Below are 26,411 nucleotides of genomic sequence, written 5' to 3'. Positions count from 1 at the left end.
GTTGCACATCCTTCTAGTTGCTGTATGTGGGACCAGGCCTCAACACCGCCGGAGAGGCGGTGCGTCGGTGCATGCCCAGGATCTGAACCTGGGCCGCCAGTAGTGGAGCGAGCGCACTTAACCGCTAAGCCTCGGGGCAGGCCCTCTTTCAGTTTTTAACAACTTTCTTGAGATGTAACTCACACCCTATACAAGTCACACATTTAAGGTGTACAAATCAATGATATTTATTATATTCACAGAGATATATGACCATCATCACTGTCTAATTTAAAAATATTTTTATCATATCAAAAAGAAATACTGTGCCTATTAATAATGTCTCCCCATTTACTGACCCTCTCCTATCCCAGCTCAAGACAACCACTATTGTAACTCTTTGTTTATAGCTTTGCCTATTCTGGACACTTCCTATAGATGGAATCATACAACATGTGATCTTTTGTACCTGGTTTTCCTTCACATGTTTTTGTTTCCTCTATGTTGTAGCATGTGTCAGAACTTCATTTCTTTCTACTGATGAATAATATTTTATTGCAAGACTATATCTCATTTTATTTATACACTCATCAGTTGATGGACATTTGAATTCTTTCCAATCTTTGGCTATTATGAATAATATTGCTATAAACATTCATGTGCAAGTTTTTGTGTAGATGTATATTTACATTTCTCTTGAGTATATACTTAGGAGTAGAATTGCTGGGTAATATGCTAACTTTGCTTTTAATATTTTGAGAAACTGCCAAACTGTTTTCCAAAGCAGCTGTACCATTTTGCATTCCCATCAGCAAGGTATGAGGGGTCAAATTTCACCACATCCTCTCCAACACTTGTTATTGTCTATCTTTTATTATTAAAGGCAACCTAGTGGGTGTGAAGTGGTATCTAAATGTACTTTTGATTTACATTTCCCTAATGGCTAATGATATCGTGCATTTATTTTCATGTGCTTATTGGTTATTTTTATATCTTCTTTGGAGAAATGTCTATTTAGAGACTTTGTTTTGGGTTTTTTTTTTATTATTGAGTTGTAAGAGTTCTTTATATACTCTGTATACAAGTTCCTTTTCACATATATGATTTGCAAATATTTTCTCCACTCTGTAGATTGTCTTTTCACTCTCCTGTTGGTGTTCTTTGAAGCACAAAAGTTTTAAAATTTGACAAAGTCCAATTTAGCTGATTTTTTTCTTTTGTAGCTTATGCTTTTAGTGTCATATCTAAGAAACTATTGCCTAACCCAAGGCCACAGTGACTCACCCATATGCTTTCTTTCAAAAGTTTTATAGTTTTTCTTCTTACATTTAGGTCTTTGATCCATTTTGAGTTATTTTTTGCGTATGGTGTAAGGAAGGGGTCCAAGTTTGTTTTTTACATGTGGATATCCAGTTTTCCTGGCACCATGTGTTGAAAAGACTATCCTGTCCCCACTGAATTATCTTGGCACCCTTGTCAAAATCAATTAACTATAATTATAAAGGTTTATTTCTGGACTCAATTCTGTTCCATTGATCTATATATCTATCCTTATTCCATTATATACTATCTTGATTACTGTAGCTTTGTAGTAAATTTTTATTCAACAAGTGTGAGTCCTTCAACTTTGTTCTTTTCAGGATTGTTTTGGCTATTCCGGGTTACTTGAATTGCCATATGACAGAATCTATAGATCAATTTGGAGAGTATTGACATCTTAACAATATTAAATCTTCTGATTCATGAACATGGGATGTCTTTCCATTTATTTAGGTCTTCTTTAATTTCTTTCAACAATAGTTTTTAGTTTGAGTATGTTTCACATTTTTGTTGATAGATTTCTAAATATTTTTATTGCCCATGGAATTTTTTTCTAATTTCATTTTTAAATTGCTATTATAGAGAAATACAATTGATTTTTTTATATTGATCTTGTATCCAGAAATCTGCTGAGCTTGTTTACTAGTTCTAATAATATTTTATTGGATTCCTTAGGATTTTCTACATATAAAATCATGTCATTTGTGAATAGAAATAGTTTTACTTCTTCCTTTCCATCTGGATGCCTTTTATTTATTTTTCTTGTCCTGTGGAGCTGGCTAGAACTTCCAGTACAATGTTTAATAGAAGCAGAAAGAGCAGATATTGTTGTCTTGTTTCTAATCTTAGGAGAGAAACATTTAGCTTTTCACCAGGAAGTATGACATTAGCAGTGCATTTTGCATAGGTGCCTTTTATTGGGTTGAGAAAGTATCCTATTCCTAGTTTGTTGACTATCATGAAAAGGTTTTGAATTTTGTCAAATGTTTTTTTCTGTGTCTCTCAAGATGATTGTAGGGATTTTGTCCTTTATTCTATTGGTATGTTGCATTACATTAATTGATGTTTGATGTTAAACTAACCTTACATTCCTATGATAAACCCTACTTGGTCACAATATTGATAACTTTTACATGTTGCTGTATTCAGTTTGGTTATATTTTGTTGAGGATTTTTGCATCTATATTGATAAATATCAGTCTGTAGTTTTCTTTTCTTGTGATGTCCTCAAGTTCAGTGATTTTTTTTTTTTTTCTCTGCCAGCTTAAGTCCACTATTGAGCCCCTCTAGTGAATTCTTCATTTTGGTTATTGTACTTTTCAACTCTAGAATTTCCATTTAATTCTTTTTAATAATTTCTCTCTCTTTATTGGCATTCTCTGTTTTATGAGTCATTCCTATCATACCTCCTTTTAACCATTCCTTAAGTATGGTTCAGGGCTGGGCATGTGAACTAAGCTGGTTCAATAGATATGTCAAGAGAGTTGTTTGGAATTTTGGGACAGAGGATGATCTGCTTCCATCTGAATGATGTGGGTGTGGCTATGAAGCCTTGAACTGCTACAGCCATTTTTCCTACCTTAAGGTAAATTAACCTGAGGATTAAGCCAATATATATGTAAAGGACAACAACAAGTAAATATTTGAGGAAAGTAGCTGGAACTCTGTTGATGTCTGAATCAAATAGCATTGAAGTCTTCCCTAATTATGATATTTTCATATCATATGTAATATGAGCCAAGAAATATCCCTTGTTAAGAGAAGTTGACTTGTGAATGAAAGTATCCAATAGTTTTAACTAATTAAAACATTCTCGAGAAGGACTCATCCTAAGTAGCGAGGGCAAAACACTGTGTCAAATAGTTTTTTCATTATATTTGTCTAGTATATACCTGTCATGCTTTTTCCTGATATGTTGTATCGTGTATATCGTTTTATATTCTATGGATAATTCTTGCACATTAATTAAAACAGTAGAGAAAAAGTGCTACTAAATTTACAGCCGTAAAATAGCAACACCACTGAATAAAAGTCATTTTTAAGATAAACCTGGTTAATTAGATGAAGATGAATATGCAAACCTTGAAGGTGATTTATTAGCGTATAGAGTGTCTTGTTGCTGATAACATTACATTTAATTCAACTTAGAAAATTGTGGTTCTTTCCTTTTGTATGAATGGGTACCACCTCTCTGCTTGCCTTAAGACAAGTATTTGGGGATGGGGATTTAAAAATAGTTCCGGAAAGAGAGAGAATAGTATAAAGATAGACAAAGGGTGATAGATAGATTTCCTAAGCCTGTTGGGCAAGAGGTGGAAGAGAAAAAGGAAAACATAGATGGTTGCCAAATCACACAGGGGAATGAAATTAACAGATCTGAGATCAGGAAAAGAGAAAAAAGAACTAATGTACCGTATGCCCTAATCCTGTAAGAGAGGAGAAAATGATGATGGGAAAATACAGTGGATTTCAGAGGGAAAATAAACATTTGAGAACTTTTGTAGCCTCATCATGTTTTAGCACTGAGCAACCATGGAAATTTGGGATCACCCAATGGAAGCTTTGATCTCAGTATTTAGGGATGGTTTTGCAAATCTTTGGTCCCGCTTTTGCTAACTCTTTGAGACATGCTGGTTTCTCTCTCCTTGAGGCACACAGCCTGGCTTCCTTTCTCTCGTTCCCCTACTCTTTGGCATAAAGGGAGACACAGTGAGAGGACAACACTTTCAGAGCACGGAGGAGCCAAGGAGCCAGGCAGGATCCCTGCAGGACTGCAGACAAGTTCTCTAAGCCACAGGGCAAGGAGCTTGAACCTGTTCCGTCTCCCTTATTACATAAGAAGACAAAATGGACTTTGTTAGTGCCAATAAGTACTTTTTATTGGCCTTCAGCTTCTACTATGGATGTTGCCAAAAATAAGGAATGTCTAGGCTGCCAGCAAAGTAGGCAGAAAACTGTGTGTGAATAGACCAGGATCTGTATTTTTTTAATACTTTTTAATTAGGCACCTTGGACCTGCATGCATATAGCACTGCCATTTCATCCACACTTATATTAGATCTTCATAAATTATTCTGTTGATCTGTGAAGTCAACAAGAGGACAATAGTTAAGGATCACAGAATCCTAATCAAGTGAGTGAGGAAATGTCCATGAGGTCATTCAAAGGCGCTGAATATATGTTAATGATAAGCAAGTGCTGTCCATTCCTGGACTATTAGTGGAGTACAAACCTATATGAGTTGATAGAGTCAATAGGTTATTCTGCTATGGAGGAAAGGTTAGAAGAGTGTTAGACTCACCAGGAAGACTCAGAAGACTGTGTTGGAAGTCTGGCTTCTCCTTGCTAGATATTAGCTATGTGACCTAGGGTAGCCCAGGCACTGCATCTCAGGCATTATCCTTACCTGCAAAATGGAGATAATAAAACCTTTCTTACCTTCCATAAGGGTGCTTGTGAGATGCAAATAAAATAACATATGAGAAACTGATCTATAAACTAGAATGTGCTATCCACTAAGTTTTTTTTTGTTATGACTTTCTAGATTTGGATGTGTGTTTCTAGCTGCCAAGGGATATTTGTTTATGAAATCAGCAGACTATTTTACTTATCATAGTCAATAATTTCAACCTGTTTACCTATTTAATTCTATAACAGTTCAATTCTACTAGCAAAACTAGTATAAGTTCTACCTTTTTTTGCTAGCACTGCTGAGACTTTTGTAGATATGCTAATTAGCTGAGAAATGGTAAGAGACAAGGATGAGAGTAGAAAAAATTGGGGAAGTTAATGAAAAGCCCCAACATGATAATTAGTCCCCGAATAATAGTGGTATTGCTAAAAATTAACAGAACTATCATCAGTAAGCTCATTCAGGTCTCGATTCTTCTCATCCTTGTGCAGAAGTATAAAGAATACACATAATGTTTTCTTCAAATGTACTGTATTTCTTATGAAATTAGGACAATATGTGGTTTAAGAATAAGTGTTTTTACAGCCTTTTAATTGTTATGTTTCAGGAAACATGGAATTGTTACTGTGCTAAGAAAATAACTCTGATATCATTGTGAGTCCCCATTTGCATTCACCACTAAGCAAACTAAGTTCAGAGAGGCTGTGTGTGTCTTATCGCAACCTCTGTGTTTGGCACCACCATATAGTTTACTCACCTGGGCAAAGAAAAAAGAAAATCTCAGAAAAACATTTACTCTGTAGGTCAAAGTTTCCCACACGCCACTCAATGTGGGAAAAAGATGCCCTGGATCCTTGCCTCAACTGCTCTGCCTGCCTTTGGAAATAGACCAGAAACATCCAAATTCAAGCGAGTCCTGCTTTTTGCAATGAAGAAACATGGCATAGATAAATAATTCCTATGAAACAGACAATTATAAACAATGGCATAACATAAATCTGAATAAAGTAAGGGATCGGTGTGCAAATAACCTGAAGCTTCTTCCCAAGGCCCTGTGGTCTGGGAAAACTATTATTTTAAGACCGTTATTAAGTGTGTGGGGTGGGGATGGGGGGTGTTTTTTGTATGTGCATGTTCACAAGCTTGAAATATCACAAATATGGGAAAGCAATTTTTCTAGTCTATAAGAAAAAATCAGGTAATTTTTACAAAAGATGATACTGGAAATAAAGGTATTGAATTGATTAGATTTGAAATGCATTTTGTGGATGAGTATGACCTCTGGTGTTAAACTAGAGAAATTCCAGCACTTATATATCTTAATGGCAGAAAGAGAAGCAAATGTTTTGATTTTTCCAAAAACTTATTATTAGAGCTTGCAGACCCTTATTTTGTGACCTTCCTTTCAACCTTTCTTGATTCCTTCCCTCTCCTTCCCTCCTCACTCTCATAAATGAGCATCTACTATGTGCAAAGCATTATCCATGTGGAAGAATATTGTCTTTGTTGCTCTAACCACTTAACTTTACATGTTACATGTATCACTACAATCCTATGTAGGAAAAAAAGAAAAATTATGGTATACACATTTAAAAAGTTTGCATATAATCTTAAAATTCATTTATTAATTTTATAAAGAGGAATGATGAAAACAAGAACTTTTTAAATGTGCCCCTGTCATAACCCAACAGTGTAAGATGCCCCAAAAAATAAAGTTATGAGGATTCAGAGTAAAAATAAAACATAAACTTGTTGGGGCTCTTGTGGTTTTTCATCATCATACTAGTAGAGGATCGTCACACCCTCCAGAGACAGACATTTCATAGCAAGATGATTTTTTGAGTGTGTGTGATCAGTTGATTCCTTAACAGAAAGGTGATAAATATCTGATTGACTTTCTCTCCAATCACAGTGGGTTTCACATTATTATATTATTCCACGAGCTTTTTCAACACATTGGCTAGGTAGAAGCACTGCTAATCTAAGTTTTGGTATCCTGACAGTTCCTCCTGCTGTGGGCCAAATCTCCATTTCTATCTTACCTTGTGCATCACATCCTCCCCCTGAACCCCCTTGGTGAGCAGTGGGAACTCCACACATCATTGCCATCAAGCTCAATAAACACTCTTTGTTTCTACCTGATTAATAGCACTGCACCTAATCCTGTCCTAAGGCATAGAGATATGCATGGCAAAAGATACAATATTTTTCCCTGTTATTTTGTTTATGGAACCTCTATTTGAAACCTTGAATATGCTATTTGAGAAAGTCAGTTTGACAAAGAGGATGCAGCCATTACTTTTCTTATGATATTTTAGTAACTCTACAATCTTATATCTAATTTAAGGCTGGTAACAATTATTGTGATATTTGGGGAGGGGGACTATGTAATCTTTCATCTGAATTTATGAGAGGCTAGTGAAAGTATTAATTTACCATGATAACACTTCTTTGAAGTATTTAGATTTGTAAGGATGAATCAAACTTTTTTACTCAATCAGCTACATAGCAACTAGAAGGCTAGATAATTTGTTATAAAGTGAAAATAAATGTATAATGGATTTTGTGCTTGAGTTTGTTTCATTCTAGAAGGTGAATAACTTTGAATTTGGAAGCTTTCACTGTGAATTCAAATTACTCATTAGAATTGTTTTTAATAGTGATGCTCACCACACAATTCATGCAATGTCTACTCAGCCACCCTAAAGATTCAAGGAGCTTTATAATCCTAAACGTCTTATTGAATTGCCAAAAATCATAATAGATTATAAAATAAAATGCCGTCTCCAATTTTTAGCCATTCAAATTGTATTCTTGACCCAGACCTTTAAGAAATGCAAGTTTTGACAGTATTCATTATCTCGTCAGGATTATGAGACTAAAAGCAACCCTCTCCCTTTTTCTTCTAGATCGGTTTACTTGCGTGTACAAAAAATTAAAATTGTTTAACCCATGTCCAAAGGATAGCCTAAATGAATTATTCACTCCCTGGCATTGAAAACACACACACTCTTAGAAGCAGGTACCCGGTAAGCAACTTTAGGGCAGCTGCCGAGTAGAATATCAAGAAATTGGATCCAGCTGAGAATTCCAATTACCTAATGAAGGTGATCCGCTTTCGCTCTAATTTCTTGGTCTATCTAATTCATTATAATAATCTCTTTCATAAAAATCATGCTTTAAAATAACAATTTAAAATGGAAGCAAATATTCAACTGGCCAATTTCTTTCCTTTTCTTTTCGGGAAACTCGAATTGCAATTTGCAAAGAAATATAAACGATGAAGACTTAAGATGGAGCACTAACAAAGACCCCGCGAAAGGGTCCCCTACCCCTTTGTGTTGGCATATAGCCTAAGAACATATCACGGGAAATTTGTGAGACACAAAATGCAATAAAAATTATTATACCTAACGCAAGAAAATCCAGCACTGTCCCCGGGCAGCATTATGTAGCCCGAGTTATCAGTAATTTCCCAGCTAGGCTATGACTACCGGTGTGAATCAGCCCGCGCCAGGCCTCTCTCCCAGCCGCCGCTGCAGCCAGGGCTTGGCAAAGAAGATGCTCGGTGTTTGCGCATCGGTGACCCGCCTTTGCTTTGTGTCTGTGCTGCAGGTGGGGCGGAGGAAGACGAACAGAAGAGGAGCTGGCGGCCGGCAGTCGCTGAGCAGCCCCCAGACCCTGGAACAAGCCGCCTCTCCACGGCCTGAGAAGTCCGCGGACCTACCCACTAGGGCAGCTAGAGGGCCTGAGCGCCGGAGCCCGGAACCCAGCGGCCGGGGGCGCCAGCCCCTCATGTTCCGCAGAAGGCGCAAATGTGAGCGGGCGGTAGCGGGGAAAGCCCTCCGCCCCCGCCAGGGGGACCCGGGAAGCCCGCGCGGGCTCCTCCAGCGGACGGCGGGGATCCCCTCCTCCAGCCCCGCCTCCATCCTCCCCCAGCCCCGGAGCCCAGGCGGTTAACCCTACCCGCGCCGCAGCGCACTCGGGCGAGACCGCCGCGTAGCCAATCCCCACTCCCGGGCGCCGGAGCCGAGAGGCAGGGGAAGACACGGACGCCGGGCCCGCTCTGATCTCGCAGCGGCCAAACACGGGCTCAGGCCCGGGGCTTCTCCCCAAGTCCTGCTGCACTGGCGTAGCCAGTCGCCAAACTTTTTCTATCCAAAGCGGGTGCCACCGCAGTTATTTGGCGGGCAGCAGGCAGCCCACTCTGGGCGGGACGATTAGGGAGAGGTGGGCGTGGGGCGCGGGGGCTGGTGTTCTGCAGCCCTACGAAGCGTGCATGCGGGTGGAGGAGTGGCTCGGGTTCTGCACTGTCCCGGAGCCTGACCCATGGCTAGGGTGGCCCAACGTGCTGCAGTGCCCGGCGCAGGTGATCTAGACTGCGCGTCCAGCACTAGTTAGGGGGGCGGCGGCACGGGAAGGAGGGACGCCCGCTTTCTTTTCTGCTCCCTCTGCAACCAGGCTGCACTGCCTGGGGGCTCCCCATCCTCGGTGGTGCTCACCGGCGCTCCCATTCAGCAGGTAGAACCCGTGCCCTCACCCTGTCCTGCACACCCTAGGGTTTTCATCCTGCAGATACCCCCTCCACATCTCTCTCCTTCACACACACGCGCTCCCCTAAGCCGCGCGCGCCGCAAACTCAGTCTTGGTCCCCGCAGGTGATGTCATGCCCATTGTTTTGGTGCGCCCAACCAATCGGACTCGCCGCCTGGATTCTACCGGAGCCGGCATGGGCCCTTCCTCGCACCAGCAGCAGGAGTCCCCGCTCCCGACCATAACGCATTGCGCAGGGTGCACCACCGCCTGGTCTCCCTGCAGCTTTAACAGCCCTGACATGGAAACCCCATTGCAGTTCCAGCGCGGCTTCTTCTCAGAGCAGCCGCCACCGCCGCCGCGCTCCTCACACCTGCATTGCCAGCAGCAGCAACAGAGCCAGGAGAAGCCGTGCCCGCCCTTCGCGCCCCTCCCGCACCCTCACCACCACCCGCACCTCGCGCACCAGCAAGCGGGCAGCGGCGGTAGCAGCCCATGCCTCCGGTGCAACAGCTGCGCCTCCTCCGGTGCCCCGGTGGCGGGGGCGGGGGATAACCTGTCCCTGCTGCTCCGCACCTCCTCGCCCGGCGGCGCCTTCCGGACCCGCACCTCCTCGCCGCTGTCGGGCTCGTCGTGCTGCTGCTGCTGCTCGTCGCGCCGGGGCAGTCAACTCAATGTGAGCGAGCTGACGCCGTCCAGCCATGCCAGTGCGCTCCGGCAGCAGTACGCGCAGCAGCCGGCGTCCGCCTCCCAGTACCACCAGTGCCACAGCCTGCAGCCCGCCGGCAGCCCCACGGGCAGCCTCGGCAGCCTGGGCTCCGGGCCCCCGCTCTCGCACCACCACCACCACTCGCACCCGGCGCACCACCAGCACCACCAGACCCAGGCGCGCCGCGAGAGCAACCCCTTCACCGAAATAGCCATGAGCAGCTGCAGGTACAACGGGGGTGTCATGCGGCCGCTCAGCAACTTGAGCGCGTCCCGCCGGAACCTGCACGAGATGGACTCCGAGGCACAGCCCCTGCAGCCCCCCGCGTCGGTCGGAGGAGGTGGCGGCGCGTCCTCCCCTTCTGCAGCCGCCGCCGCTTCGTCCTCAGCCCCAGAGATCGTGGTTTCTAAACCGGAGCACAACAACTCCAATAACCTGGCGCTCTACGGAGCCGGCGGTGGAGGCAGCGCTGGAGGCGGCGGCGGCGGCGGCAGCGGGCACGGCAGCAGCAGTGGCGCCAAGTCCAGCAAAAAGAAGAACCAGAACATCGGCTACAAGCTGGGCCACCGGCGCGCCCTGTTCGAGAAGCGCAAGCGGCTCAGCGACTACGCGCTCATCTTCGGCATGTTCGGCATCGTGGTCATGGTCATCGAGACCGAGCTGTCGTGGGGCGCCTACGACAAGGTAGGTGCTGGAACCCCTGCTTACCCTTTTGGGGCCGCGGAGCCGAACCCCGCGTGGTTGGGCTGGGCATTGGCGGGAACTCGCAGCCTGCCAGTCCCGAGGCTCCCCCGGACCATCGGAGGTGCCCGCCGGGACGGCGAGCACGGCTAGTTCTCGAGGCAACTCGGGAGAGGAAGCCTTTCCGCGTGCAGCCAAAGTTCTGGAGGCAGTTAAGAGTGCCCAGCGCGTTTGGGCACATTCAAGAAGTGGTTCCCGGAGTCGGTGGGGAAAGCATGCTCTATTCCTCTCCTGGTGCTCGGGATTTAGGAGGCCCCTTTTAATCTGAAGCGCTTAAACTCAGGAATAACTTCCTCTCGGGTTTTGAGAGCCAGGAGCTGCACTTGGGTTTGCCATGGCGCGGACCCCGCTGCTTGGCCATCCGCCTTCCCGGCTTTCCTCTCTTGCTTCTTTTTGAGGCCAAGTGATCTGACAGATCACAGAGCCGAGAGAGGTGCCCCCCGCCCCATCCTTCCGGGAGTTCAGGTCCACTTGCCAGGGACTGACTGACTCCCGGGGCCTGGAAGGTGGTTAAAAGTGCTTCTTTCTTACAAGTGCTTCTGTCTGACTGTGTTGCAGGCGTCGCTGTATTCCTTAGCTCTGAAATGCCTTATCAGTCTCTCCACGATCATCCTGCTCGGTCTGATCATCGTGTACCACGCCAGGGAAATACAGGTAACTTAGGTTCTGATGTTTATGAATGACCTAAAACCGAGCCGCCAGCCTGGAGAGGCGCAAGGCAGCAGACACTTTTTCCAAGCCCTCCTGTCCTTGCTTGAGGTTACAGAAGACACATGCTATGTTCTTACGTTAGCACCTGACCTGTTCTTTCAAGGAGTTAGAACCGAAACAAAACGGTGCAGCATGTAAACATGCAGTAGTTTCTGGGATGTAATTGTTAAACCCTTCAGATTTCCCGTCTCTTCTTTAGGTAGATCCACTTCTCCAAAACAGTCACCGCGTTTGTTTTCCTTAAGGCCAGTTTATGCACTGGCCTTAATCTGTAGGGTAAACGTGTATTCCTGTTTGATACACCTCTTTCTAGTGGGTGCGTCATTATGGAAGACCGTGTCCATCTATATCATCTCCTATAATGTAGCTTAGAGAAGAAAATAGGCTCATGATCTTTCTAACTAATGTATATATAAATGAGACATGGGAAAAGCTCTAACCCATTCTATATCCCCCAACATTAAAGAAAAAAATCTGTTGTAAGTTTAGAATATAAATTCTGTGTATCTGGTAGTTTGGTAGATTCTTACCCACAATCATTACATTCTTTTTTAAATATTTATTTAAGACCAAAGGCCACTGCCCTTGTGAGTCATCTTGTTAGGAAAATGTTTGTTTTGTTTAAATGCAGCCAGGAACTCTATTGTTAGATTTCTCTGTGACTGACAATTTCAGAATACGCTATGTAAAATTTGTGGGTCGCCTTTTGAGTTGTTTACTTTGCTGTAGCTTAATATTAAGGTTTATGAACTGAAATAACTAGAGTTTTCAAAAATTGAGAGATTTGGATTTTCCAGTTTAGAACTTACACTAATGTGTATTTTCTGATTTTTTTTGGAGCATTTGTTAGACATTTGGTGGAACTAGTAAACTCTCAAATTTAGGCTGCTTTCCTTTAGCAGTTCCCTTTGGATTTAAAGCAGTGTGAAGAACTTGCCATTTAAATAATTTAGTAATAATTATAAGTTAAATTATTTTAAGTTAGTAATTAGCAAACACATACTAAATAGGGAAGAAACCAATTTTAACTCTTTCCCAAACAAAATAAAGATGAACATGACCCCCAATGAGGAGGGAGAAATTAATTCATCTTGCTTTCAAATTTGCAAAAACTTGGAAGAGTGTGATTTTGAAGGAATGAGGTTAGAGAATGAGAATTAGAAAGAGTGAGAATATTTAGAGGTAAGTAATAAAACTGCACTGGCAAAACAAGGCAAACACATTTGAACTCTTTAGAATTTTAATAATTTACATAGGTCTGTCTTTATTTCAGCACTAGTGATCGTGGGCTTTTGAGATTCTTTCAAACATTTTCAAGTGATACTAAATGGTAACTTAAACATTATAGGTGTATCTTCTCATTTTGACTTGAAGAGTAGACACTTTGAGCTGGAAGGAATAAAATAGGTCTAATGGTCCTTTGATTCAGTTTACAGATGAGGAACCTGAAGTCAGAAGAGGTAAGTAGCTTGCCAGGTCACACAGCTAGCTGGCGCAGAGCGTGACCAGGCCCAGTCCTCCCAGCATCCAGTCCAGAATGTTTCCTGCTGTGCTCTGCTACTGCTTGCCAACAGTCCTGAAACATGGACATTTCTTTGTCTGTGGTTTTCTCTAAATCCCAACGTTTGGTATATGAATAGGGTTAAACTTAAAAGATTATCATAAAGTCTTCTAATATGTTTTTAAAAATCAAGTAACTTAAGAGTTTTTTGCTTGGAGACCAGAGTGGTTTTACTTAATCCATCCTGGAAAGAGACCTTGCGCGGTTTTCTTTTTATTAAACATCAGCTTTCAGATTATTGCCTATTCCTTCTGAACAGCACACAGCTAAATAAGCATTCGTGGGGGAGGATTTGATGGAGTTAATATTAAGAACAAAGTGTCTTCCTGAGAACACTGACTTTTTAAGAGTTATTGGGAGATTTTTTGAAATAACTCATAGGAGTCTGAGAGGGGCTGCCAAATGTTAATTATATGTTGTAACAAAATTTGATACCGTATTAGGACTCTTGAAACTTCCAGAAACTAATAAAAAGACAGGAAATCATATTTTTATAGATTATATCACACTTGAATGAATTCCACTCATTGGCTAATTTTGAGGACTATTTCTTTTATACAAATGCATAGATATATGGATTAGAGTATATATAGCATAGGGGAGAAAAATGAGGACATGCATGCCCCTCTAAGGCAAATAAGCACAGTGAACTTGTCTACTGGTGGGGCAATATAAACATCACAGAATGTTAGATTTTTAAAATTGAATTTATTTTCTATATGGTTTCTGTTAAACCAACCACACTTAAGATAATTTCAAACTAGATGCTTGGGTAATATCATTTAGTTGTTTTGGATGTAGCTTTTACACTCAACCTTTGATCTAGAGAGATTTCTTCCTTAAGCGGAAGCTCTAAATTCTTATCTGAGTTGCTTTTCACAAAAATATAAAATGGAAGAGGACCAAATAAATGTGGAGAACCTGAGTTAGAAGTCAAGAACCAGGAAAAAGTAGGAATGTTCTAATTTATCCAGAGAATAGAGTCAGTGGTGCTGCCAAAATACTTTACTCTGACACTCAATGAAACCAAGTGCGCAGGCTTATGTATCTATGTGTGGAAAATGATGAATTGTGCCTGTTTTTACTTATTGATGTCATTGCTATTTCTTTCATAAGTTTTAACCAAATAGGCCCTTCTCAGTTTACTATTAAGAGTTCCAAATATATTGGTTACCTTTGAGTTAAGGAACTAAATGCAGGAATTATGCTGCCGTTCAGAGCATGTCCTTCAATGTAGCATATAGTCTAAAATGGAAGTTTTTCTTTTTCTTTTTAGCGCATCAGTATGATGGTTGGATAGTGAGAGTTAGCTAGTATGGGTTACATGGTATGATTTCTCACTGCATTCAAGAAGAGTAAGTGTTATAGCCAACGTTCTGGCTCTCTGTCCACCGGAATTGCTTAACGAAGCTTGGGGAGGCCCTGACATTTCCATGGAGAACCTTGGAAAGCAAGTCACTGTGACCTTTTATGAAATGTTTATACACACTCTGGCAAAATAAGATGGTTCAGGTGAGTCATGGACGGAAGTGCTTGAATTAAAACAGTATGATGGGGAGGCTTTGTAAGAACAGAGCTCAGTACATTTCAGCTTTGGTGTCATTTTTCAGTACCACAGACAGCTCAATGCACCAGGCTATAGTTTGTTCATTTCGCTAATTACTTTTACATCCCCCAACCAACCAAAAATGAAATCACTTTTTTTTTTGGTCAGAATGCTTATATAAAATCAGATTTAGTGGGAGCAGTTTTTCAGCTAGGTAGATATTAGACTGTTTCAAATAGATATTTGGCCTTTCTATATCCATCAGTAAAGCCAAAAAAAAAAAAAAAAAGAATGAATGATGAATAAATAAATAAACTTTAGCAAATGCCTATGTATCACAACCTTCTGACAAAGGAAAAGTACTATAGGGATTACTTTTATATGATTTGGAAAGGTCATTGGATACTAAATAAGTGGCCTTCCCATCTCGAGTCTCAGGTCAAATAATAGGAAAAACAGAGACACGATTTCCTGTGACTTGTTGTTTTGCCTCCCTCCTCGTCCATGGGGCTGGAAGTATTTCTTTGATGGAATAAGTACAAAACAAAGTTCAAACACTCTTTAAGATCTGCAACATCAAAAAATTTTAATGTAGATTTCACTTCATCTTTTCAACTTTCACGTATTCTAATTTCTCTTGTGGAAACAATTTTAGTTGAAAGAATTGTTTAGTATTTTGAGCCAGGCAAATACAAGATTCTAAGTTGGGAAAGAAAGCCCCTTGAACCCTGATCTTTCTGGTTCTCATGGGATTTGGAAGAATGGCAGGTACTGAACTTTAAAGTTGAAAACATTTTTGTTTGTTTGATTCTGTTACAGTAATATGATTATATAATAAATAGCATTAGAGGAAACATTAATTTTTCTTTGGTATCTTTTGCAGTGGAATAACTCTACTCATTCTCTTTCGAGTTGGCTTTTCAGAGGTGGTTGATATAGATCTAAAATTGGAAGAACAGAAATTAAAATTTCTCTTTTCTTGTGCATCTAAGCCACACAAAGGAGGAAAGAGTGAGTGAGGGCAGGGGCCTTAGCAACCATTGAAGGCTCCTGGACTGTTGGGGAGGGGTGGCTAAGTGCCCACTTAGTAGACTCTGGCTTGCCTTGTGGAGGCTGGGAAAGGATGCTCACTTTCCCATGCCTACTAAGAGCAACTGGATGCCTCTAGACCTAACTATATGCGGAAAATACTGCATATAGTTATTATTCTTAGCAATAAAATAATGATAAATACATGTAGTAAAAATAACTCAAACAGTAAAGCAGAGTTTAAAATAAATGTGACAGTCACATTCTATTTACTTTCAGTCCTATTTCTCAGAGACCACCACTTTTAAATTTCTCATATATTCTTCCATAACTTTCAAAAATGAATATTTAGATGTGTTTAGATATGCACATACCTTGCTTTTATTCCTTAATATATCTTGGAGGTTTTTCCTCATCAGCACATAGAGATCTATCTCATTCTTTTTTAGCAGCTGCATATTATCCCATTTTATGGATGTCCTGTGGTTTACTGATAGGTACTTTGAGTTTTCTAGGTTTTTGCTGTTATAAGCAATGCTAAAAATGAACATTCTTGCATACTTATTTTAATCTACTAATTAGAGTATATACATATGGTAAATATCCAGTAGTCAGATTACTGAATCAAAGAGAGTTTGCATTTTAAATGGAAAGGTGTCGCCCACCTTCAGGAATGTTCTCAGAGTTTACATTCCCTGCTTCCCCACACATTATTTCTTTATAGCATTGTTAACAGTGGCTATTATAAAAAGGAATTTTAAATATCTTTAGCTTTTTAAAGTCTAAAAGGTTTACTATCTTCCTGAACATTGTTTTTTTTTTTTGAGAAAAATTATTTAAGGTCAAAGCTCGTGGCCTCATAGGCTTGTTTGCAACATTTTGTAATATCTAGTGGTGCATTGTCTAATCTACTGGCCAATGAAATAATCATTGTAAAGATGCCATCAGAAGCAAATATTCACCAAATTTTTATTTTTTTTACTTTAAAAAAAATTGGAGGAGGTTGGTGAAGATGAAGGAAGCTAAAAAAATAGAAGGAATGATCTTAGATTGGTGTTTAGGTCTCTGCTATATCTATGAGGTAGATGAGAATTACTAGTTGACTGTAAGACTCCAAAAGATAGTGAGGTGGAAAACTTGCCTGAATTGCTTTTTTGTGTCGTGGTCAGCTCCACGACTGATCTCTATATTGCCAGCAACTTCTACATCAGTTGTAATGAGACTCTCAGTCCCTTTGACTTCGTGTATACACTGGAGTAATGAAATCACTCAGGACTAATTTTCTCCACCTGCCTGTGTAAAGATCTCTGCATTATTGATGGGTGTGACACTAAATAAAGCGATCCTGGTGTGTTTACAGAGCAGCATCACAAATGAATGAAGAGTGGAACTTTAGGTTTACCGCAAGTGGGTTTGCTTGATCTGCCAACTTGTTTCTGGGCCATGTTCTGTACAACTTGGAAAGAAGGGCCCTGTGGCTGTCATCATCCCAGACCACATCTGGCAGGGCAGACAGAGGGAGCCTACACTGATTTAACCTCAGGGAAGTTACTTTTGGTCAGAGTATAAAGTGGTTTTGTGGGGCTGTTTTAGCGAAAATTTCTGCTCATTAGAAATAAAATGGTTCGCTACTTTGGGAGTATATTTTTAACCTGAAACTCCTTAAGAATTCTATTTATAAAACTAGAAACTGCATGGAGGGGACTTGAGTTGTTATCTGGCCCAAAATCCCACCCAGCATAGGAACCCCCTTTTATGTCATCTTTCATTAAGGTCGTCACCCAGTTTCTGCTTGAACCCTCTTCCCCTGATTGTCAGTTTGCTTGTACAAAGCTGTCTGTTCTATTGCCAGACAGCTCTTATTTTTAGGAATATTTTCCTTATGTTGAAGTGAAGTCCGGTTTTCCTTCCATATTTAACATTTAAAAAGCTTTTGAGCTCTGCAAATACAATGAGAAATAAGACAGGAATGTCCCTTCCCTCTTGGAACTGACATTCCAAGGATGTGGGGTTAAGGAGAGAGGCAAAAATTAAGTAAAGAAACAAAATCCTTGGAAGTTGTGATAAATGCCGTGTAGGGGATATAAAGGGCTGAGATAGAAAATAATTGAGGGCTGAGGGCTGTACACATTAGACAGGGTGATCAGGGGAGCCCTTTCTAAGGAAGTGACTTTTAAACTGGAATGTAAAGGAAAAGAGGAGGTCAGCTATTGGCGGAGTCTGGAAACAAACTGTACAAAGGCCTCATGACCAAAAGGAGTCTCCTGCACTTAAACAAATGAGAGCAAACTGGTGTGGCCCAAGCAGGGGGAGAATGGTCCTGGATGAGGCAGAAGGGGATGCAGGGTTCTGATGTTGAAGGGTCTTGAGGCCATGGTAAGGATTTTTGGATATTTTCTTCAAAGTGCATGGGGGAAGTCATTGAAGAGTTAAAAGCATGGGAGAGTCATGATCCAACTCTCTGTGTAAGCAGACCTTTTATTGATGCTTTGAGGAGATTGGTCTGGAGACCATTGGGAGGCTCTTGGCAACCATGTCATAGTGAGAGATGACGCTCACTTGGCTTGGGTAGCAGCAGCGGAGATGAGGAGAAGCGATCTGGTTTGAGACCCATGTTGGGGGTAGAATGGGCTTCCTGGTGGGTTGGATGTGACAGGTGAGGGCAAGGGACAATGCAAAGATAATTCCCAGGGTTCTGGTTGGAGCAACTGAGTGTATGGTGCTGAAAGGGGAAGAGTCAAATTGACGGGTAGGATGGGGAATCAGGAATTTGTTTTAGTGTAATACATTTGAAATGCTTCTGATTATACAAGAGAATCTCGAGTTCAGAGGAAAGGTCTGTAGTGGAAATTTAAATTTGGGAGTAACCAGCATATAGACTATTTAAACCCACAGGAATTTATAAAGTCACTGAGAATGAAGAGATGAGAAGAACGTTGACAGTCGATCAACCTCTGTCATCTAGAGGTTGAGTAAAGGAGGAACTAGAAAAAAGAGACAAGAATAAATTGTCCCTGAGGTGGAGATGGGAGTGTTGGAAGGAGGGCACAGTGCTGTGTATTGAATGCTGCAAAATCTGTTAATATGGAGTAGAGAAGTGTGTGCTTTTTGGATTTGGCAAGTTGAAAGTCATTGCTGACCTTGACGAGCAGTTTCAGGGGAGTGGTCGAGACAGAAGACAAACTAATTTCCAGTATAACAATAAATTGATTCTCCCCTCCGTAGAAGCACAGAGCAAACATTTAAATGTTGGTTAGGTCCCTTTAAATGCCCTCCTGATTAAATAGTCCCAGGTTCTTTGAGTATTCCTGATCAGGCTTAGAATGTCCCTAATCACATTCTTCTGGACTTACTCGGTTTTGTTGAATTCCCTCTTCCGATAAGGTCAGAAATGTGCCCAGTACTTTCAGATGGAATCTGCCAGTGAGGTTGTTACCTCCTTTCCTCAGAAATACTACATTATACTGACTGTTCTTAGACTAAAATGGTCATTGCTTCACATGAACTGTTGCCAAGTAACAAATGTAAAAATTGTTATTGAACTGAATGTATGGCTTCACGTTAATTAACCCTGTTAAATAGCGTCTTGGTTTCAAACCAGTGTTTCAGTCTGTCAGAATCATTTGAATCATAACTCCGATGTTTATTTGACAAATGCTTGTTTAGGTTTGGAAAATGCTGCGTCTGGACTGGCTATGGAATTGGCAAGACATAAGGTTTCAAATTAGTGCTAAATTCTGTTCTAGAAACATGGTCAGTATTACTAGCTCTTACCCGTTTGCACACCTGCCATTGACACTTGGAACTCTTCTCCCTAGCTTTGCACTAGCCGTGAGTTTGAAAAGTGTGCTTTGAGAGCCTGTGCTCAAGGCATGTCTCGGTCAGAGCTCAGGAGCAGGACGTTTTTTGTTGTTGCCATCTGCTCAGCCATGATATTTTGTACAGCCTTTCAAGTAATACCAACTCTGCGACCCCTGACTATCAGGCAGCCACACTTCTCTACAAGAATGTCATGAGGACTGTCAGATCCCTGGCTGAAATCCACATGTTTTGTGTGAACTGCAGTCTCATGATCTACCAGTCTATTAACGATATCCAGGAAGGAAACGAGACTCATGTGCTCATCATTTTAAGCGTTATAATGTAGGCTTCATGACCAAATGCCTTTTCTCTTAAAAATTTTGTTTTTCTCTCCAGATTATAAATTTAATAACTATTCATGTTAGAAAATTTATAAAGCACAGGAAAACATGAAAAAGAATATGTAAGTTTAATTTCATCACCAAGAGGTAACTATTATTTATGTTATAATGTATTTATACAAAGTAGATGGACATGTTATTTGCTATATATCTGTATAAAGAAATTTGGTATTCTGTTCGTGTAATTTTCTGTTGATTTCCCTATGCCATTAAACATTCTTAATAGCTCCAATTTTTTTCTATTGTGTAGCTGTAATCAATTTAATCCTTTCCCTTATTTTTGGGCACTTAAGAAAAATTAGAAAGAACCTATTTAAAATCATTTTTATAATGAATATTCTTGCAGATGAACCTTTGTGAGCGTCTCTGATGATTTCCTAAGGATAAATTGCCAAGTGAAAAATTACTGAGTTAGGGGATATTATTTAAGACAACTGATAGTTTATCAGATCGTCCTCCCAAAAGTTTATATCCCTCCTTTCATTTTTAAAGTGCTCAAACCACTTTGCTAAATAGTTGATGTGACTAGTTTCTGGAGTGTCTAGGTCGGATTTACCGGTCAGTATTTTGAGTATGGTATTGCTTTGTAAGTCTGGGAATTTGCTGCTCTGTCATCTCATATACCTTCCTGTTTCTCCATGACCTTGGTTTCTAAACATTGGCCAACTAGGTTTGTAAAAGGGTGTCCCTGTTTAGTAATTAAAGTTTATATAGAGACAGTGTGCAAGCCGTATTGGACTATAACTTTGTCCTCAGATGTTCCCAATCTTTTTTATTATGGGAAGACGTAAAAACCATAATTTCTGAAATTTCTCTACAACCTTTCCTGCTGAGCAGAGCAGTCAGGCCCTCCTTTGAGCTGTTGACTGTTTTTTGCAGCGTAGCCTCCTGGCTTTGTGTACTGCATCTGGAGCCAGTCTGTTTGGGTTTATACCCAGCTCTGCCACTAGTGAGCTGTGTGACCTTGGACAAATTACTTAATCTCTCTGTCCTTCACTTTCCTTGTCTGTAAAATGGGAATATAGAGTACCTCTCCCGTTGGGTTGTTATGAGGCTTGAGTTTATATATATACAAAGCACTTAGACTGCTGCCTGGCATGTGGTGAGGGCTATTTAGGTGTCAGCTGCTGGTTATTGTTAGCTATTTTGGGGTTTGTTGGGGTGGAAGGGGAGGAATTGGAGCCCAGCCTCTCTGGGCTTTGGGAAACAGTGATTTTTTTCTTTTCTTACAAGTGTTATGATAGGGAACAGAAAAAAAAAGGTGGGCTTTCGAGTAGTATTCTTTAGTTTATTAACAGTTAATCTAGAATATATGTGTTCACTTTTTTTAAAATAAAAGCATTGATGTCTATTGAGACCAGCCAGTTTTTTTTGTTTTTTTTTTTTAACTGAATTAGTTCACATTCTCCCTGTGGGCAAGTTGGCTATCTGAGGAGGTAAGTGTTCATTTTGGTTGTTAGGTTTCAGGTCTGTAAACTAGTGTTCAAGTATTGTAATGTTAAGGCTAATAGTTTTACTGGAATAGCCGTTCTCCCCATAAACCTACCATAGGTGTAGCTTCAGGCTGGAAGCAAGTCTCTTGGCAAGCTCCCTTAACTCCTTCAGGCTTCCAGGTCACAGCTGACAACATCTCCTCAACACTAATTAGGGCCCTGGTGACTTAAAAGAGTTAAGAGAGGCACTCAGAAAAGTAAGCAAAAGGAATAATTTGGATAATGGAAAATTCTAGAATAAACCCTTGCTGAAAGGATAAGAGGTAGTAAACAGCCAAAGGCATGTGTGTAAAAGACTAACTGACAGCAGTTCTGTTGGTATGCATTGTAGGTCTACAGGATATCTTAATAAAAAGCATTTTTTTTCTTTTTCTGGACTGGGTTTATCTCTGGTGAGTTTGGTTTAGTAAGACACTACCCCCAACCATCTTGCTGGGAGTATAGGGATCTGAAAAAATTGAGAATTTTTTTGTGTGTGTGTGAGGAAGATTAGCCCTGAGCTAACATCCAATGCCAATCCTCCTCTTTTTTGCTGAGGAAGATTGGCCCTGGGCTAACATCCATGCCTATCTTCCTCCACTTTATATGAGACGCCGCCACAGCACGGCTTGACAAGCAGTGCGTCGGTGCACGCCCGGGATCCGAACTTGCAAACCCCAGGCTGCGGAAGCGGAGCCCGCAAACTTAACTGCTGCGCCACTGGGCCGGCCACGAGAAGAATTTTTGTGTATAAATCTGACAAATAACATCTCAAAGTATTATTGGTACAGTGATTGGGTTTACTTTTTATTAGAGAGCTTACATCTTCTCTTCCGTTTCATTTCAAATAATCATTAATTAAGTATGTATTATTCTAGTCTCTCATTTTGAACAATGTGTTGTTGAGTGAGTTTTGAACTTTGCTTTTTGAGTTTATGAAACACATTGGGATTCAGACATTATAAACTTTGAACTGAATCATGTAGACAAGTTTAACAGCCAGTATTTGACATCAATAATTTGTCCTTTGCTTTCTTGGATATTCTGAGCGTTTTTACCCAATTATGTATTTATCTATAATGCTTATCCAGTAGGTGTTCAGACGGGGTTGTTTCCAAGTGATCTATTAAAATTTTGATATATAGCCTTCATTGTTTGGTCACTGAGGTAGTCTTCTTTCTATCTGGAAGCTTTGGTCTTCCAAGGAAATTCTATGCAGTATTTGTATATTAGTTTTGACACAAACATACTGAATTTTGGAGAGGAGGCATTAAGCACTATGGTATGTTTATCATGGTTTTGACCTTGGATAGTGCTTGTCTGAGAATAGTGTCTATTGTCATAAAGATTAAAAAGTACCTGAGTACTAATCCCTAAACTGCTTATTTTTTTGCTAAGTGGCTAAGGGAAATTGTATCCTAGTATTGGATTTATTTTTAAGGTCACAGATTATTTAAAATATTGAAAAGTAATAATTAGGCTGAATATTTATTGAAGTTGCATGCATATAATGTGATATAAAAATGACGGTTGTGGGATTTATAATAGTCACCTTATGCTTTTTCAAAGGTGTATCTAGTACTTCTAGGCATATACACAAAGCGAAGCCTATTGACTGAGAACTTAATTTAGTTTATGTGGATTTAGCTACGAAATTTTAAGACTAAAAGTCTTGACTTTTAGAAACTTGCCATAGGTCAATTTTCATATTGGTAAATCCTCCCATACTTGGAAAAAGTTCTTATATCAAAGAGCATGAATTGCTGTCTTTCCTTTGAAGTGACAGTAGCTTAAAATATATTTATTCAGTTAAATATGCTATTGTTAAAAGCTTTAGTTTACTGCTTAAACCTGTGCGTGATGTTGCAAATTTTAATGCTGTTGTTGAAAAATATTTTGAATAAAATTTTACTTCTTTCCCATTAGCATTTTAGTCAAGAACCTAACTATTTGTTCTCATTTGTCAATGTCAAAGAGGATGCTTAATGCAAATGCATTTGGGCAGACTTTCAAAAATTAAGCAGTAATGATACAAAGAGAAATCTCTAATATGCTTATTTTGGGGGGAAAAGAGCAAAAACACTGTGTTTAGGGATGAAACCTATTTTTTTTTTGATTTCCTTAATTTGGAATTCACTGGCTCTCATCAATTTTTTATATCATTTTTAAAAGGCTCAATCTTCTGTATTCTTTTCTTTTTTTCCTTCAGCATATCTATTTTACAAAATCTCTTTTATCTTTTTTGACAACTATACCTGCTTTTCAGTTGTTGCGTTTTGGCCATGTTCTGCTTCACATCTCAGAATGTGTCCCTAGGGTGTTCCTTACATTGGGGGCTGAAGATCCAGCCCCCTTACTGTCATGTTCACTGTCTCGCTTAGTCTGATACCGTGTACACAGATTGCTTCAGTGGCAGCTATTTCGAAATAATTTCTCCGTCAAATGATCTCATTGCAGTTTTATACAACTAGCCACAGAAGGAAAGTGGACATGTGTTTAGGACTTAGTCCCTGGAGCCCATGTCAGAACATCCTGTGCAGAGAGCACATAGCAAAATCCGTGGGCGAGCATTTGCTCTGCAGCATTTGCCCCAACAAGAGGTCTTCTCTGCACCATTGTGTAGGAGCACACATGGCCACAGCAAGATGATCCGTGTGGTGGAGGGTGGGATGAAGGCTCATCTTCAAGACCTGGATTATTCTGTATTGCCACGTGGGAAACAAATTCAGCAAATGCAAAGGAATAGGATTGGGAGGCTGGTGGGGTGGAGGTGGTGAGCTCAGATACCCATGTGATAGGAGCTCTAGCTGCATTCCCAGGCTGAATACAAATTTTTATTAATTTGCTCTCATTTCCATTCTCCTCTATTAGTAAAATGATGACCTATACATTTATAGTGGGCTCAAAGCAGTTGATGATTTTTACCCTTTTTTCTTAAACACATGGAGCAAATTACAATGAAGCACTGGAAATCTGGTCCTCTTTACCAAGAAGATAAGAAGAGCAGGATTTTAAAATCATCTCATTGACTTTGTTTTAAATTTGCCTGTTGGATCCTTTCTTCTGAGGAGCAGCCTTCCCTACCCAGCAACCTGTGAGGCCCCTGCTGGGTGTGTTTACCTAACCCTTCCCTCTCAGCTCCCCCAGCCTTGTTTTCATTGGGGAATATTCTGGGAGAACACATGCTGTGTTTTGAGATTTCCAGCCATGTCGGGATTCCCTAGCTAACTCTGATGCTAAGGGATGAGTTGAGGTTACACAATGATCCCTAATGCCCTTGGGTGCGTCACCGTTGTGGAGGAAGGACAAATAGGCATAAACATAATGTTTTCCGGTCATGCGGGATCGTATCTGGCGCTTGTACTTGTGTTTATGTTAAATGTCAAAACTTTGTGAAAAGTAGAAGAGCCACTGCCCTGGAGGTGATAGATGCCATCTGGCAGGGCCTGTCACTGTCCAGCAGGGTGGGGTGGCAACACAAAGTCTAGCCCCCAGAGGACAGCCTAGGAGGAGTGGTCGGATAGACACCGTCTAGCCAGACAGCCATATGTGCTTCTGGGAAGCAGCCCAGGGGGGCGGTTAAGAACTCTGGCTCTGGATCCAGACAGACTTGGGTTAGAACTCCGCTTCACCCTGGGTGACCATGAGAAGAAAATGTTACCTCTCTCAACCTCATTTTCATCTGTAAAATGGAGATGGTAATTATACCTGTCTCATTAGATGGTTTTAAGGATTGGTGAAACACGTTTATGAAGAACCTAGTGTGGTACCAGGCACTTCATAAATGGCACATTCCGTAAATGTTAACTCCTCCTATTATTCCTTTTCCATCATTGCTATTATTAAGTAAATACTGTATCCCTAGTAGAGAAGCAGAGTCTAGAGTCTGGGAGGATCTCAAAGTGAGATGGAGAAGAGTAGTAATGTACTATTTTCAAGGTAGGTGAACCAAGTTCTGCTAAGAGGGAATTTGGGCAGAGAAGGCAAATACTTGATTAATCAGAGCAGGGGATTGGCAAACTACAGCCAAATCTGTCCTTCTGGGCAAATAAAGTTTTATTGGAACACAGCCATGCCCATTTGTGTATGTATTGTATATTCCTACTTTTGCCCTATAACAGCGGAGTTGTGTAGTTGCAACAGAGACCATGTGGCTTGTAAGGTCAAAAATATTTACTCTGGTCCTTTACAGAAAAAGTTTGCTGACCTTTGAGTTACAGACCAGGATGGTCAACAAAGGAAGGGAGAAATATGCACAAAAGTGTTTCTTCTGCCCGGAGATAGAGAACAGTGAACTATAAAACACATTCTTCAAAACATGAGCCTCCCTTCCTCATTGAGGCCAGCCACACCAACAGTGTCATGAGACACTGTAAACCCTGTAAATGCTTTTTTATTTTATCTAAAAAAATTACAAAGTAAGTTGGGAAGCAGTAAGGAGTGCTGTTTTTTTCTTTAGATCTGGAATTCTGGCTGCCTGTATAATTTATTAATTTGCTTATTTCTCTTCCCTAGTGATTAAAGTTATATTTCATGGAGATAATCTTCTCCACTCTTAGCTGACTACTGGACAACTCTTAGAAGTCCCACAGGCGTTTACCAGTCTCCCCAGGCCTCCTCCCTGCCCTCGTACATTTGCCATCCTTGTAAAGTGCACCACTGTCCACCTAGGGCCCCAGTGAGTACCCTTGCTCTTTTCTCCTCTCCTCTCCCACCCTTCACCCCCAGTAGAGTCACCTGATCCTACAAATATTTCCTCCTTAGTGTCTTTTGCATTACCTCTGCTTTCTGGTAACATTCTCAAGTATCTTAGCTCTGTGTTTCCTGAAGTTAGACTTTTCCCAGGTCCTCCTACAATCTCTACTATTTTTACATTTAATTAATATTTTATATTTATATAATTTATATATTATGTATCGCATTCTATAATATATTGCCTATTATATTGTGATAATAAAATATAAAGTATATATTGTGCATACAATAAAATGATATATAAAATATACAATATTTGTATAGTATACAATATATAAAATATATTTAGATAATTTATATAAATTATGTTAAAATAATATATAGTATGTTATACATTATTTTATTTATATTTTAATATTTACATTATTTTATTTCTATACTATATATAGTATTTTTCTTTAAGTCAGCTCCCTTCTTTTAGCCTCATCTTCAATAACAAGA

General features: G+C 40.5%; 1 protein-coding gene and 1 long non-coding RNA gene across 5 annotated transcripts in view; one reads left to right on the top strand and one right to left on the bottom strand.

Annotated features, from left to right (window-relative positions):
• The window catches only part of LOC147917303 (uncharacterized), a 251,280-nt gene that overhangs the window by 191,377 nt on the left and 33,492 nt on the right, over positions 1-26,411 (bottom strand). The window lies entirely within an intron of this gene.
• The window catches only part of KCNN2 (potassium calcium-activated channel subfamily N member 2), a 142,909-nt gene continuing 125,814 nt past the window's right edge, over positions 9,317-26,411 (top strand). Inside the window, exons 1-2 of the mRNA XM_004420303.3 lie at positions 9,317-10,637; positions 11,253-11,348. Of these exons, the coding sequence (XP_004420360.2) occupies positions 9,378-10,637; positions 11,253-11,348 (1,356 nt within the window). The 5' untranslated portion in view covers positions 9,317-9,377. The remainder of the gene's footprint in view (positions 10,638-11,252; positions 11,349-26,411) is intronic.

Source organism: Ceratotherium simum, chromosome 4 (assembly GCF_057802395.1).
Source record: "Ceratotherium simum simum isolate JZ-2026a chromosome 4, ASM5780239v1, whole genome shotgun sequence".
In the NCBI taxonomy this organism is placed as follows: domain Eukaryota; kingdom Metazoa; phylum Chordata; class Mammalia; order Perissodactyla; family Rhinocerotidae; genus Ceratotherium; species Ceratotherium simum.
The sequence above is the reverse complement of the archived record's forward strand: the minus strand, read 5'-3'. Positions and strand labels throughout refer to the sequence as shown.